The following is a 12287-nucleotide window of genomic DNA, read 5'->3' on the forward strand; positions in this document are numbered from 1 at the left end:
TAAACCTTTCCTTTCTATCCCATCAAATACAACCTTTGCACTCTGTAAATCTCCACAGCATGCATACATATCAACAACTGCAACTGCAATGGACTCCTCTAGGAAAAAACCCTTGCGGAGTACGTAGCCATGAACNATTCTTAGCATACATGGAAAGCAACGCATTGACAATAAAATCAGTAGAAGTGTATCCAAGTTTAACGAGCAGAGAATGAAGCTCAGTGCCGCTCCGGAAATCTTTAAGACAGCCGCAGGCTTTAAGCAAGAGAGGAAAAGAGTAAAGATGGAGAGGAACGCCCTGGAGCCGCATATTGCCGTAGAGAGAAAGAGCAGAAGCAGGTTCATCATTGGAAAGATAGGCTCCAATCATCGCATTCCATGCAAAGGGAGTTCTGTGAGGCATTTCGTCGAACACTTTCTCTGCGTCATCAACAGAGCGACACTTGCCGTACATAAACACAAGCTTACCGGCCAAAAAATCTAATTCAAAAGCGGGGATAGTCTTGAAAATGCGGGAATGCAGCTGCCGGCCTTGAGAGAGAGCTCCGAATTTGCCACAGAGCTCAAGAACGGAGGCATAGGCTTCCATGGAAGGGTCATCGTCCAGCCGTCGAAGAGCTTCGTATAGGCCCCCATCGAAACAAGAGAGGTTCAGAGAAGAGACGAGCTGGGCGGGCTTTACGGGGTAACTGAGAGGAGCTGGGTTTGTCCGAAATCGGGGACGGCATGTCGGAAGATTAGCATGGGGAAGAAGCGTGGGATTCGAAATCGCCGAAGCAGAGTACATGATGATTTTAGATGAAGAGACGGGGACATTTTTGCTCAATAGCCTCATTGTTGTTATCTAATAGCCTCAATAGCATATCTTTTGTTTTGCTTTCTTCAATCGCAGCCCGCCCGTAGATGATGATACAGCCGCCATGGTTCAATCAAATTCAAATTCTCCTCCTTCATTACGACTCTGCTGGGTGTTGTTTTCCTCCCATTTAAATTTTATTCATCATCTCTTCTTCTTATTCACTCAGATAAGGTTCTGATATGGGCCAGGCCCATTAAAATACGCAATACAATCTCGGCCCCGTTTCTGTAAATTGAGATTTACGATAAGAAGGACCCGTGGCCGATCAGTTCAAGAAACCTTATTCTAAAAACGCTTAAACCAAAAAACATCGATATCATAAAGGTTGGCAAATACACATCACACAACACAAAGATGAATTCATTTATTCGCAAGTTGCTTCTTTGATGACGCGAGAGTGAGAGACGAACGTAGACTGTGTGTTTATGATATGATACGAATATAAAACATTCATGCGTTGATTCGTTTTTCCTTGACATCTCTGATTTTTGGTGTAGCACGAACGAAGCCTAATTAAAAGTCAACGAATAAAAAAAAAATGAGGAAGATGATCAACTTCTCAGCCATTAATATCCTCGTATTGATCTTATTGGTTTCCACAGGTACGTACGTAACATATTCCATCATTTTCCAACTCGATTTGATCTCGTTTTTACATGTTGCTATTTATGTCACATACACACACGGTCCATATAGGATTGATGGAGCAAGGAGAAGCGCAAGCTCAAGGATGTGAGTGGGAGTGCAAGCATCTACCAAACTTCCCGTGTTGGTTAAAGGATGCAGGAGAACGCCTTTACCACGACTTGTGCAAGTACGAAGGAGCCATTGGCGGCTTTTGTGTCTCTGACCCCCACCGCTGCCTCTGTCGCAAGCCCGGCTGCTCCTGATTTTAATTTAATTAATTTACCCTCTTTTCCTCATATTCAAGCAGCCGTTTTACACGCAAAGAATAAAAGAATATTCATATATATAATGTGGTTGTGATCGAGTACTATATGGATTGTGCTATATAATAAATACGATGGTGTACTGTGTAACCCAATGTATAACATACACATCGTTCATTTTGTTGGATCTCCACGATCACAATACTAGCTAGTACCTTCTTTTTTTTCTTCTTCTTCTTCTTCTTCTTCTTATTCTCTCTTATATGTTTCGTTTGTTGATTACTAGAATCGGACATGAACCCAAAAAAACCTAACTAACTTTGCTTCACATTCGCCTCTTCTTCCCCGGAGTTGTCGTTGCTCATCAGTAGCTCTTCCCAAAACCCGTCGTCGAGCTCTCTCTCCACGCCATCAATCCGTTGCCGTCCATATCCTTGCATCTCTAGCGCCAGAGCCTCCAGCTCCGATACGTGCTCCACTGCTTCCGTTTTGACCAAGCTATCCTGATCAATCATCGCAGCCTCCTCTATCCCTGTCATCTGCTCAAGTATCTGTTGCAGAAGCGAAGGGTTCTGTACCGCACGCCTCAAGAAGGACATCATATGCCTCTGTTTCTTCTCTGCACCATTAATCCTCTGCTCCATGGCTTGGATGTAGCCTCTCGCTCTCTGCTCCTCCTGTCGGAGCCTCGATATCTCCATCATTAGGACATGACTCTCTTCTCGGAGCTGCGGAGCCTCGACGCTGCTGGGGTCATGACCCTCGGATTGAGAGTGGTGGAGTGAAGGAGGGGCAGAGGAGGAGGCTCGTCGCTTGATGCTTTTGAGAAGGTCTCTTTGACCCATCAAGAAACCTTCATTCATAAACTCCCATCTCTCTGTCTCGATCTTTCTGAATCCCTGCGGGTCAATAAATAATCAAAATTAATTCGGTAAGTTTGGGACCTCTTCTTTCTTACTGTACATGACAGTCAAAAATCGTTATCTTCAATTTTCTATTTTATTATTATATATCCATCCTATTCCTAGGATAAAGAAAGTTTCCAAAATTTGCGTCAAGCTTAATTCTCATTCAAAACTAGCTTATTTCACCAACCATTATTACTGAGCATAACTTATACGGCCGGAGTTGTCGGTTTAAACAACAAAATTCACAAATTAAACAAGAGAAAAATTAATTACCATTCTGCAGTAATTGGAGGCCGAACGCATCATTGAGGTCCTCCAAAACTATATATATAAGATGAAGGGAACGTAAAAGTGAAAAGAAAAGAAAACGTAGCAATTGTCGTCTAGTGGAGGAACAGAGATACTTACATAAGTGTTGAGCTGTCTGACAAAGCTGGAGAAGTTGTTGTGTTTGAAGTATAGAGGGAGGATAGTAGCCGAGAAGGAATGTGGATCCCATACGACAAAACTGATGCCTCCCCTGCTCCAAGACACAATGTGGTTTATGTTAGGATCATTCACCATCTCGTACGTCTTTGTTATAAACGGTGAAGGCCCTGGTGGTTCCTGCATAGGCACTGGGGGCATTGACCGCGGTCTGGAGCTTGATGGCGGGTCCATCTCGTAGCAATGTTAATGCTAGATCTCAAATGATCTATGATTGGATTTTCTGTAAATTGTAATCGAAGAGAGGAAACAAATCATTTGGGTTCCTGAACTAGAGAAGACAGAAAGAAGAAGAAAAACAAAAAAGGTCCAAGGAAAAGAGCGGGAAGTGCAGTCTTTTTTTTGAAAAAACAGAGTACTCTGCTTTTCGTGGTGGTTAGTTTAATGGCAGTTGAAGGAGGAGGTGTGGTGAAGACAATGGCCACGTATGTAACTTATATATATATATATATATATGCAGGGAGCTAGTGAACCCCAAATTCTTTTTAATCACATAGTAGTGGACTTCGAACTTTCTAGAAACAATACAAGAGGATGGGTTGCATATCATCCTTAGAACGTTCCGGAACTTATACTTTTGAGGAGAGTAAGGTAAAGAATCCCATGATTTAGTAGTATATTTCTTTTTATGATTAAGTTGCACACCGATGACCGATGGATGGTGTAATTATAACTTAAACAAGTTTATCGGTAGTAGTAGTACAAATTGAGCCTAGGGAAGTAGAAAACACGATATACATAAAAACTGATTGGTACATATGGATTTTTCCAAAAAGCAGTAGAGTCCAAAGTCCCGAACTCCCAAGGCTAAAAACGTGGCGAAAGACGAAAGTGCCACTTTGTGTGTTGATGTCTTGTAGAGTGTGCTTTATGGACATAGTGACCATGTGGCCGCGCGCTCCAGTCGATGCAACTTGGATTTAGCTGTTAATAAATTTATAATAATTGTTAGAACATCGAATATGAAAAACATACATAGTGGCATAGACGATTGTTGATGGTGTATTTGTGATACTAACTTACTACTACTACAGTACTTAAACAAACTCAACGCAAGAGAACATTCCAAAAGTTCCTCATCACACTACTCTCCCCTTCGTATCNTTTTCTTTTTTTTTTTTTTTTTTTTTTCTTTTTTCACGACAAAATTTGCGGGACACCAACTTATTTATTGCCACGTAGTCCGTGCTAGTGAATTTAAGTGCAAGGGGAGTGGGCTTTCAACGAACATTTGGATCATATTAATAAACCCAAAAATCATAAAGCCCAACAGTGCCAGGGATGAACTCCGGGGCTTCCTAATTTCAAACTCGTCCTCCTAGTTAAGATGGCTATTCTTTCCAGAGATGAACTCCGGGGCTTCCTTCTCCCCGAGAGTTTTTCTTCAGGTAACAACAACAACAACTTCTTCCAAATATAGCTTGAATTTCTTCTTGTTTATTATATAAGCGGTTCTTAGTTAGAAAAAAAAAAAAAAAAAAAAAAAAAAGGACAATGATCTTTCTTCTAGGCATCAATTCCTCATAGCAATTAATTAGTAGAGCTTGAGATTTTTTTGTTGACTATTTAAGCTGATTAACTCTCGCTCCCCTCTTCTTCTTTAAGCATTTTGATTTTCTTACAGAAGATCATTAGCACTCCTCGCTCGGCGATTCTGATTGATCTATTTTTCAATTTGTTCTTTGTTTGTTGGTTTTGTTAATATCCGATGATTTGGTGTGTGTGTGTGTGTCAGTCAGATGATGATGTCCAAAATCAGATCAAGTATGCTAATAAATCTAGGGTTCCTTGTGTCTGTCTTCATCGTCTNAAAAAAAAAAAAAAAAAAAAGAAAAAAAGGACAATGATCTTTCTTCTAGGCATCAATTCCTCATAGCAATTAATTAGTAGAGCTTGAGATTTTTTTGTTGACTATTTAAGCTGATTAACTCTCGCTCCCCTCTTCTTCTTTAAGCATTTTGATTTTCTTACAGAAGATCATTAGCACTCCTCGCTCGGCGATTCTGATTGATCTATTTTTCAATTTGTTCTTTGTTTGTTGGTTTTGTTAATATCCGATGATTTGGTGTGTGTGTGTGTGTCTGTCAGTCAGATGATGATGTCCAAAATCAGATCAAGTATGCTAATAAATCTAGGGTTCCTTGTGTCTGTCTTCATCGTCTTCTTCTTGGCGATTAATTGTGGAGGTGAATCACCGACGTGTTTGGCGGTCTACAAACAAGGCGGAGCACCAGCGGTTTTTCAATCACCCAAATGCCCTCGTTGGAACTGGGCCCCCCGACGAACTCCTACTACGACTGGTCTTTGCCATACGGCAGCCATCCAGGGTCGGAGAAATTACCAAGAGGATCGTCTTCTCTGTGCCCTTGATCTTCGCATTCCCTTTCCCCGTATGTACCTCCCCCGACCCCGAGAAGATCTGCTCTCGAATTATCTATTTTTCTAAGAAAAATTGTTAATTAAAACTATTGTTGTTGTTGTTGTTGATGATGGTAATTTGAGCAGGCAAGTCTGGAACCAAGGATGTTTCGGTTGGCATTGCAGCTGTTTTTGACGGTCATAATGGTGCAGAGGCCAGTGAGATGGCTTCAAACCTTTTGTTTGATTACTTTGCTTTGCATATCAACTTTCTCTTGGACGCTACTTTTTCTGCTATGACTAGCAAGTCCATTGGAAGATTACCTACTCATCCAGACCAGGGTCTTATTTTGCATGGCCTCCTTACTCACGATTTTAAATTGCAGTTGAGTTCTTTTTCCTTTTTGGTTTCTCTATCTTTTATCAAGTAGTCATTTTCCGAGATTTGTGGTTTTGTAATCTGTGGCTTGTCCTCCCCTCATTGTAGAGTCCCCATTTCCTTGCAGGTTTCCAGACTCGTTCCCACTTGATCTTGACGATTCTCTTCACTTGGATATCATCAAGGAAGCATTGCTGAGAGCCATCCATGACATTGATGCCACATTTACTAAGGTACAGTGCATATCTTCTTCTACTCATTCCCTCAAACTTTTCCTTTTCAGTATCATCATGATAAGGATATAGCCAGCCACACTTTGTTGTTTTTTTCCTCCAGGAAGCATCTACCCGAAAGTTTATTTCAGGTTCAACGGCTACTGTTGCACTTATCGCAGATGGTCAACTTATGGTCGCTAGTATCGGTGACTCAAAGGCACTTCTGTGTTCTGAAATATTTGAGACTCCTGAAGAAGCTAGAGGTTTGCCAACATCTATTTCTACAACCAAGTTGCCTAATAACAAAATCATCCAGTATTTGTATTCATTTATAAACATTTTGTTGCAATGGTGTTTGTTTATCGCAGCTACTTTGGTGAAGTTGTACAGAGAGCGAAGGCGCAATCGAGGCTCCTCGCCATCAAGGTTTTCTGACTTTAAACTGGAACATGGCAATGGGCTACTGCGTTTTATTGCCAAAGAATTGACAAATGACCATCACCCAAATAGAGAGGATGAAAAGATTCGTGTTGAGGCTGCAGGAGGTTACGTCACTGAGTGGGCCGGTGTGCCACGAGTGAATGGTCAGCTGACTGTCTCCCGTTCAATTGGTGACCTTACTTATAGAAGGTAGGCATTGCTTGTTGTATCTTGGTGTCTCTCTGTACCGATGATCATGATGATTTCTGAAATTCGTGTTTCTCTTAGTATACTTACTTTGAGAGATAAAGTGAGAGTTTTGATATCTATTTCAGTTACGGTGTCATCTCGGCACCCGAGGTGATGGACTGGCAGCCTCTACTGGCCAACGACAGCTACTTGGTAGTGTCATCTGATGGCATCTTTGAGAAGTTAAAGGTGCAAGAAGTTTGTGATCGTCTGTGGGAAGTAAACAATCAAACTAGCTCTGGAGCAGGAGTGCCTTCATACTGCTCAATTTCTTTGGCACACTGCTTGGTTAATACTGCTTTTGAGAAGGGAAGCATGGACAATATGGCTGCTGTTGTTGTTCCTCTAAAATCGAATCAAGTTACCCAGCTCCAAGGGAAGGAGCAGAGTATGAATGACAAAAATGAAAAGATTGCTGCAGCACTACCCAGTAACAACTGTGCGCTGCCATGTGAGTTTCTTTGATTACAATCAGCATCCTGGTTATGAAATGTAGAGTTTGAACTTCAATGATAGTCGTTCATACAATTTCATGTTTGGCTAATCAAGTTTTTGACTTTCAACAGTGCCTAACGGTATAAATTTGGGTCCATTGCAATCGAAACAGGCTCAGCCACTTGCAACGATGTTTAACAGGTTATTGGTAGGACCAATTGTCACACTGTCACTATTCCCAAATTTAATTTGTTCCTAAGGCATTCTCTGTCAAATGATTGTGATATGCATTATCTCACTATTGTGTAAAATCTCTGATTGAGCTAGCGACTTCTTTTGTAATGTGTGCCTTATAACAATTGATTTTGATTGCAAGAATGAGTGGGCGGTTCAGCTCTACTTTTTTCTATCAATTTTTACAAAAATTTGCAATATTGACCTGGAAAATGTTACAACTTATCTGATATGGGCCATGTTTCTTATGCCAGGTTGAAGTTAAAAATGGAAGTTTTTGCCGCTTTTATATGTCAGAGAACCTTATTGGGGCGTCACAAGGGAAACTGGATCATTTGAACGGTTACATGGGTGACTTACCTCAGGTTTTACCTGCATCTGCCGAGCCATTTTCTGGTAAATGAAAAATTTCTCAGTGGAATCCTCTTTTATACCAGAAATCTTAATGTTATTGTTTTTTGGTTCCAGTCAACTATCATTTAGTTCTTTTTGGTGCATCTGAAATTTTTTTTGATAAAAAAGGCTGGTGTTTGCCTTCTGGAACGGCGACCAACGAGAATCGAGATCAGTGTATCAATCCTGATAGCTTTGCTACTTTCCTTGGGTTACTTGAATCTGTACCTTTACATGGGTTTGGTGCTAGTAATGGGACGGATGAGATTCCATTTCCGGACTCAAGGTGCATTTTTCTTTTTCCTTGGGATTGGTCAGTTTTTTTATTTCCGGACTCAAGTGTCTTCTTTTTTTCCCTTGGTATTGATAATTTATTTCCCTCTTTCTCATCATCGTTGATGACTGAGATCCTTTTACTGATCTTAGTAGTCCTGTGATTAGCTGCTAGCTACACCGTATCCTTTGTTCTTTCAAATTCTTGGTTTTTCTTCAGTTCACTTGGTAGTCATTGCAAAATTTTGGAGGGGAATTTGCCATTGTTGTACGCATATGTCATGTCTTCCTGTTGCCTTTTGGTTAGATGGTTTCCTCAAAGAAACATGATGGTCTAATTTTAGTGTCTCCATATTATGGAAACAGTTATGTTTCACAATAGAAATAAAAATTCTAATAAATGGCTAAGAAATTGTGTAAATTGTGTGATCATGTGATTTTTTAGCTATGTGCTGAAGAAAAAATTTGGGCGTGGTGCATTTGGTGAGGTATGGTTGGCATTTCACTGGAATTGCAATCAAGGAGATAATGGTACTAGTTGGAACAATGAAGATGTGAATACATCAAAAAATGGTGTTCATTATGATACTGATGGTCCTGATAACTCCTTCATTTTGAAACGGATTATGGTATGTGTTCTTTTTGGGATTTTTTTTTTTTTCCAAATTTTCCATCGAAAATGATGTGCCTGCAATTCTCTTCACTTTTCTCTGCCTTTGGTTTCTTAAGAGTGATGGTGACAAGACGTGTATCTGTGATGTGGGCATCACTTTGGTCATTAGGGGGTGGAAAAAGTTCTCCAGTGTTCATTGCTTATTACATAAATTGCTTCAATTGAGTGGTTCTTGCATAAATTGAGTAATTAAGATCTGATATTGGTTATTCATTACGAGAGTTTGTTCTCCGTTTGTCATGTCATCTATCGACCTATATGAGGAATGCAAATCCTTTCGCAAACTTAATTTCTACATTTTCCCACTATTTTCCCTAAACAGGTAGAGAGAGGACCAATTGTCTATCTAAGTGGTCTAAGGGAGAAGCATTATGGTGAACTGTTTCTAAATGCATACAATAAAAGTAGGAGTTCTTCTGCAGGGCAAACGTCAAGTTCTAAACCAGCGTCATCAGAACTGGGTCTCTCTGAAGAGGGTTTGAAACATATTGCTAGATACATAGAGTATTTTGAATCTCGATATAATGACATATGGCTTGTGTTTCACCACGAGGGTGTGTCTTTATCAAAGCTGATTTACACTGTGGAAGAAGTAGAGAATGGTTCTGCTGGTGAAAAGGCTGAAGAGGCAAGTCACGGGCAGATACTTCGTCCGTCAAAGTGGTGGACCTGGTTGAAGACGACAGAATCAGGAAAAGAAGAAATGCGGAGAATAATATGGCAATTGGTATGTGCATAGGAATTTGAGATTGTTTTGATTTTCTTCCTTTGTTTGACAGGTGCATCGTGGGAATCTAATTATATGTGTGCTTACTATATTACTTTTTGCTTTATTCTCCTCTTCAGTTGCTAGGTCTAAAGGCATGCCATGATCGCAATATTACTCACAGAGATATCAAACCCGGTAAGAAACTTTTTGATGTTTTTGATAGTTCATATAATGTACAATCTGTGACACTTTATTATTCTCACGAAAATTAATTTACAATGTTCCTAAGAGAATATGGTGATATGCCTTGAAGACATCAAGTCAGGCAGATGCTTAAAGGGTGTACCAAATGGAGATCATAACTTCAAAACTAAAATGTACTTAGTTACAATTTATTTTAGTACTTTTACTCCATGTATTTCTACTTTGCTGCAGCACTTAAGCCTTTGGGTCCTCTCTTCTACAATTTCTTGTTTCCTGGTAACTGATGGTTGTATTATTTCTATTTAGGCGCATAATCGACTTTGGCAGTGCACTCGATGAATATACGGTGAAACATTTGTATGGGTCAACAGGTCCTTCAAGGTATATCCTTTTCTTTGTATATCTTTGTGAAATTTTACCTCCAGTTTGTGAGTCCTGATCATTATAATACTTTGGATTATCTTGAATTCAGAGCAGAACAAACACATGATTATGCACCACCAGAAGCCATTCTGAACAGTAGCTGGCACCGTGGGCCAACCAGCTTGACATTAAAGTATGGCAGATACAGCTATTTTTACTTAAGCGTGGCTGCAATTGGCCCCGCCAAATGTAGATGTAACAACCATTTTTCTTGCAGGTACGACATGTGGAGTGTTGGGGTTGTGATGTTAGAGATGATTTTAGGATCACCAAATGTTTTTGAGATTAGTTCTGTTACACGCGCCCTTCTGGATCAACATATCAGAGGTTGGAGTGAAAACTTTAAAGAGCTTGCATACAAGTAAGTTTGATTCAGGAGTAAATAATATTGCTTGAGATTTGACCACCACAATGCTCTTTGGACAACTATTAATCTGTTTGTATTTTTCGGTAACAGGCTTCGATCCTTTATGGAGATGTGCATCCTAATCCCAGGTAGCTCTTTAAAACATGGTGGCGCCAGCTCAAAGCAGGTAAAAGACAGTTTGTTCTTTGACTGACTATCGCTATTTGATATTTGTGGTTTATTTGACACGTCTCAAAAAGTCAATTTGATCTACAATTTACGAGATTATGTTTCTGAGATATTCTTGCTAAGCACATTCAGCTTTTGTTTATAGTGATCCATGCATGTTTTATTGAATATATCATGTGATGTACAGGGTGGGATTTCACTTGCGTCATGGAAATGCTCTGAAGAATTTTTGGCGGAACAGATAAAGAGTAGAGACCCTCTGAAGATTGGGTGGGTTTGATGATTTCTTAACTTGATTTGTCCATTTGAAGTGTTGAAAAGGTCTTTGTTACATTGTTTGAATGTGGGAAATGCAGGTTTCCTAATGTTTGGGCTTTAAGGTTGGTGAGGGGTCTGTTACAGTGGTACCCTGTGAGATTCTCTGTCTTTCTCTGCGTTATACGTTGCCGTTTGTCCTTATAGCAATGTTGTGAAATTGGGGTTGCCGTGTTGACACATTTGGATTTGATATTGTGGGAGCGCAGGAGGACAGATTAAACATAGACGAGGCTCTGCAGCACCCTTATTTTCAACCTCCTCCCGACTACCAAGTATAAAAAATAGTAAGACATCTTCTCTTCTAATAACTAAACGCCTTGGTACATTTACCTAAAGGTGAGGTGAGTCTCCTCCTTAGAAGATCGAGAGTGGTGGCTTGATAGAATGGGAAAAATGTAGGCTGTGCGTTTCTTTCGAAATTTGAAGCCAGGCGCAGCCATGGAAGGTTGTGGAGAAAGAGAAGAGGAACATTATAGTACTGTTGGTAGCCTGCCTGTCTTATCCCTGTAAATAAATTTGAAAAACCTGAAATTTTCACTTCCTTTGTTTGTAAATTGTTGTCCATATTTAATTTATTGAGAATGTGAAACTGAATCCTATATAGAATGGATCGTAAAATTAGGCTAAGAAATAAATACGAAGATGACGTCGGTTTTGATATATTTCTTCTATGTCGTTGTGATAAACAACAACGTTGCCGCGGAGTCTTCTTCAACGTGTTACAAGCACCGTGGAGCTCCGGGGGAAAAAAACAACAATAATACGTGGACGCGCGGAATCATTATTTAAGTTGATGGTTTTTATTTGATGGGCCTGACCCATATTCGAACTGAAGAAACATCACCGTTAACGTAGTTTNGAAACATCATCGTTAACGTAGTTTGTTGAGATCTCTCTTCGTCGGAGAGGCCCACCCCCCGGGGTGTAGAATATTCTGAGAATTTAATAACACGTGTCAAGCTCTGAGCCGTCCGATTATTAATTTGTACATTGCTGGACGTATCGGGAAGGTTCTCCTCGCCGCCTCTTTGGTTCTACACACACGAAACAAAGAGAGAGAGAGAGAGAGAGATTTGGGAAGATGTGGAACAACAAGTATGATTTGGAGTCGGCGCAGACGCCTCTGTACCCGATGATGTTGGAGAGCCCCGAGCTCCGTTGGTCTTTCATCCGCAAGGTCTATTCCATCATCTCCATCCAGTTGCTCGTCACGATCGCCGTCGCCGCCACCGTCGTTAAGGTTCATTCGATTTCTGTCTTCTTCACCACCACCAACGCCGGCTTAGCGCTTTACATCCTTCTTATTTTCACTCCGTTGATTGGTAC

General features: G+C 40.4%; 5 protein-coding genes across 12 annotated transcripts in view; 3 read left to right on the plus strand and 2 right to left on the minus strand.

Moving 5' to 3' along the window:
• On the minus strand, positions 71-989 carry LOC104704114 (pentatricopeptide repeat-containing protein At3g63370, chloroplastic-like). The gene has a single exon (XM_010420248.2). It carries the CDS (start codon positions 833-835, stop codon positions 71-73), a length of 765 nt encoding a protein of 254 aa, XP_010418550.1. The 5' UTR covers positions 836-989.
• Positions 1310-1936, plus strand: LOC109125529 (defensin-like protein 11). The gene is made up of 2 exons (XM_019227273.1): positions 1310-1461; positions 1556-1936. Exons 1-2 carry the CDS (start codon positions 1398-1400, stop codon positions 1747-1749), a joined length of 258 nt encoding a protein of 85 aa, XP_019082818.1. The 5' UTR covers positions 1310-1397; the 3' UTR covers positions 1750-1936.
• LOC104699542 (heat stress transcription factor A-7b-like) lies at positions 1871-3560 on the minus strand. Its single transcript, XM_010414855.2, has 3 exons — positions 3066-3560; positions 2931-2978; positions 1871-2648 (listed from the first exon to the last, which is right to left on the minus strand). The coding sequence occupies exons 1-3, from the start codon at positions 3315-3317 to the stop codon at positions 2064-2066; spliced, it is 885 nt and encodes a 294-aa protein (XP_010413157.1). The 5' UTR covers positions 3318-3560; the 3' UTR covers positions 1871-2063.
• Positions 4974-11560, plus strand: LOC104699543 (probable inactive protein kinase At3g63330). 8 transcript variants are annotated; one of them, XM_010414858.2, is made up of 20 exons: positions 4975-5533; positions 5649-5886; positions 6008-6113; positions 6190-6358; positions 6464-6725; positions 6851-7203; positions 7331-7407; positions 7688-7829; positions 7956-8112; positions 8545-8728; positions 9095-9499; positions 9619-9676; positions 9771-9858; positions 9992-10066; positions 10158-10241; positions 10326-10469; positions 10566-10641; positions 10831-10913; positions 11000-11054; positions 11168-11560. In XM_010414858.2, the coding sequence occupies exons 1-20, from the start codon at positions 5236-5238 to the stop codon at positions 11237-11239; spliced, it is 3126 nt and encodes a 1041-aa protein (XP_010413160.1). In that variant the 5' UTR covers positions 4975-5235; the 3' UTR covers positions 11240-11560. The 8 variants fall into 8 exon arrangements, 7 of the variants coding, with proteins under 7 accessions (XP_010413160.1, XP_010413158.1, XP_010413159.1 ...); XM_010414857.2 differs by having other exon boundaries at positions 4976-5533; positions 6851-7215; XM_010414860.2 differs by having other exon boundaries at positions 4977-5533; positions 6217-6358; positions 6851-7215.
• LOC104788669 (BI1-like protein) overlaps positions 11962-12287 on the plus strand; it is a gene marked incomplete in the record, with an annotated part of 1287 nt that continues 961 nt past the window's right edge. The window contains 1 exon segment of the mRNA XM_010414864.2: positions 11962-12283. Coding sequence (XP_010413166.1) covers positions 12043-12283 — 241 coding nt within the window.

The sequence above is a fragment of the Camelina sativa genome, chromosome 7, assembly GCF_000633955.1.
Source record: "Camelina sativa cultivar DH55 chromosome 7, Cs, whole genome shotgun sequence".
NCBI lineage: Eukaryota > Viridiplantae > Streptophyta > Magnoliopsida > Brassicales > Brassicaceae > Camelina > Camelina sativa.

Coding starts and splice junctions, on each gene's coding strand:
- LOC109125529 (XM_019227273.1), top strand. CDS start 1,398: ATGAGGAAGATGATCAACTTCTCAGCCATTAATATCCTCGTATTGATC. Junction 1,462..1,555: donor GATCTTATTGGTTTCCACAG/GTACGTACGTAA, acceptor CGGTCCATATAG/GATTGATGGAGCAAGGAGAA.
- LOC104699542 (XM_010414855.2), bottom strand. CDS start 3,317: ATGGACCCGCCATCAAGCTCCAGACCGCGGTCAATGCCCCCAGTGCCT. Junction 2,979..3,065: donor TCAGACAGCTCAACACTTAT/GTAAGTATCTCT, acceptor TTATATATATAG/TTTTGGAGGACCTCAATGAT. Junction 2,649..2,930: donor CCTCCAATTACTGCAGAATG/GTAATTAATTTT, acceptor ATTGACCCGCAG/GGATTCAGAAAGATCGAGAC.
- LOC104699543 (XM_010414856.2), top strand. CDS start 5,236: ATGATGATGTCCAAAATCAGATCAAGTATGCTAATAAATCTAGGGTTC. Junction 7,408..7,687: donor CGATGTTTAACAGGTTATTG/GTAGGACCAATT, acceptor TTCTTATGCCAG/GTTGAAGTTAAAAATGGAAG. Junction 9,500..9,618: donor GGAGAATAATATGGCAATTG/GTATGTGCATAG, acceptor TCTCCTCTTCAG/TTGCTAGGTCTAAAGGCATG.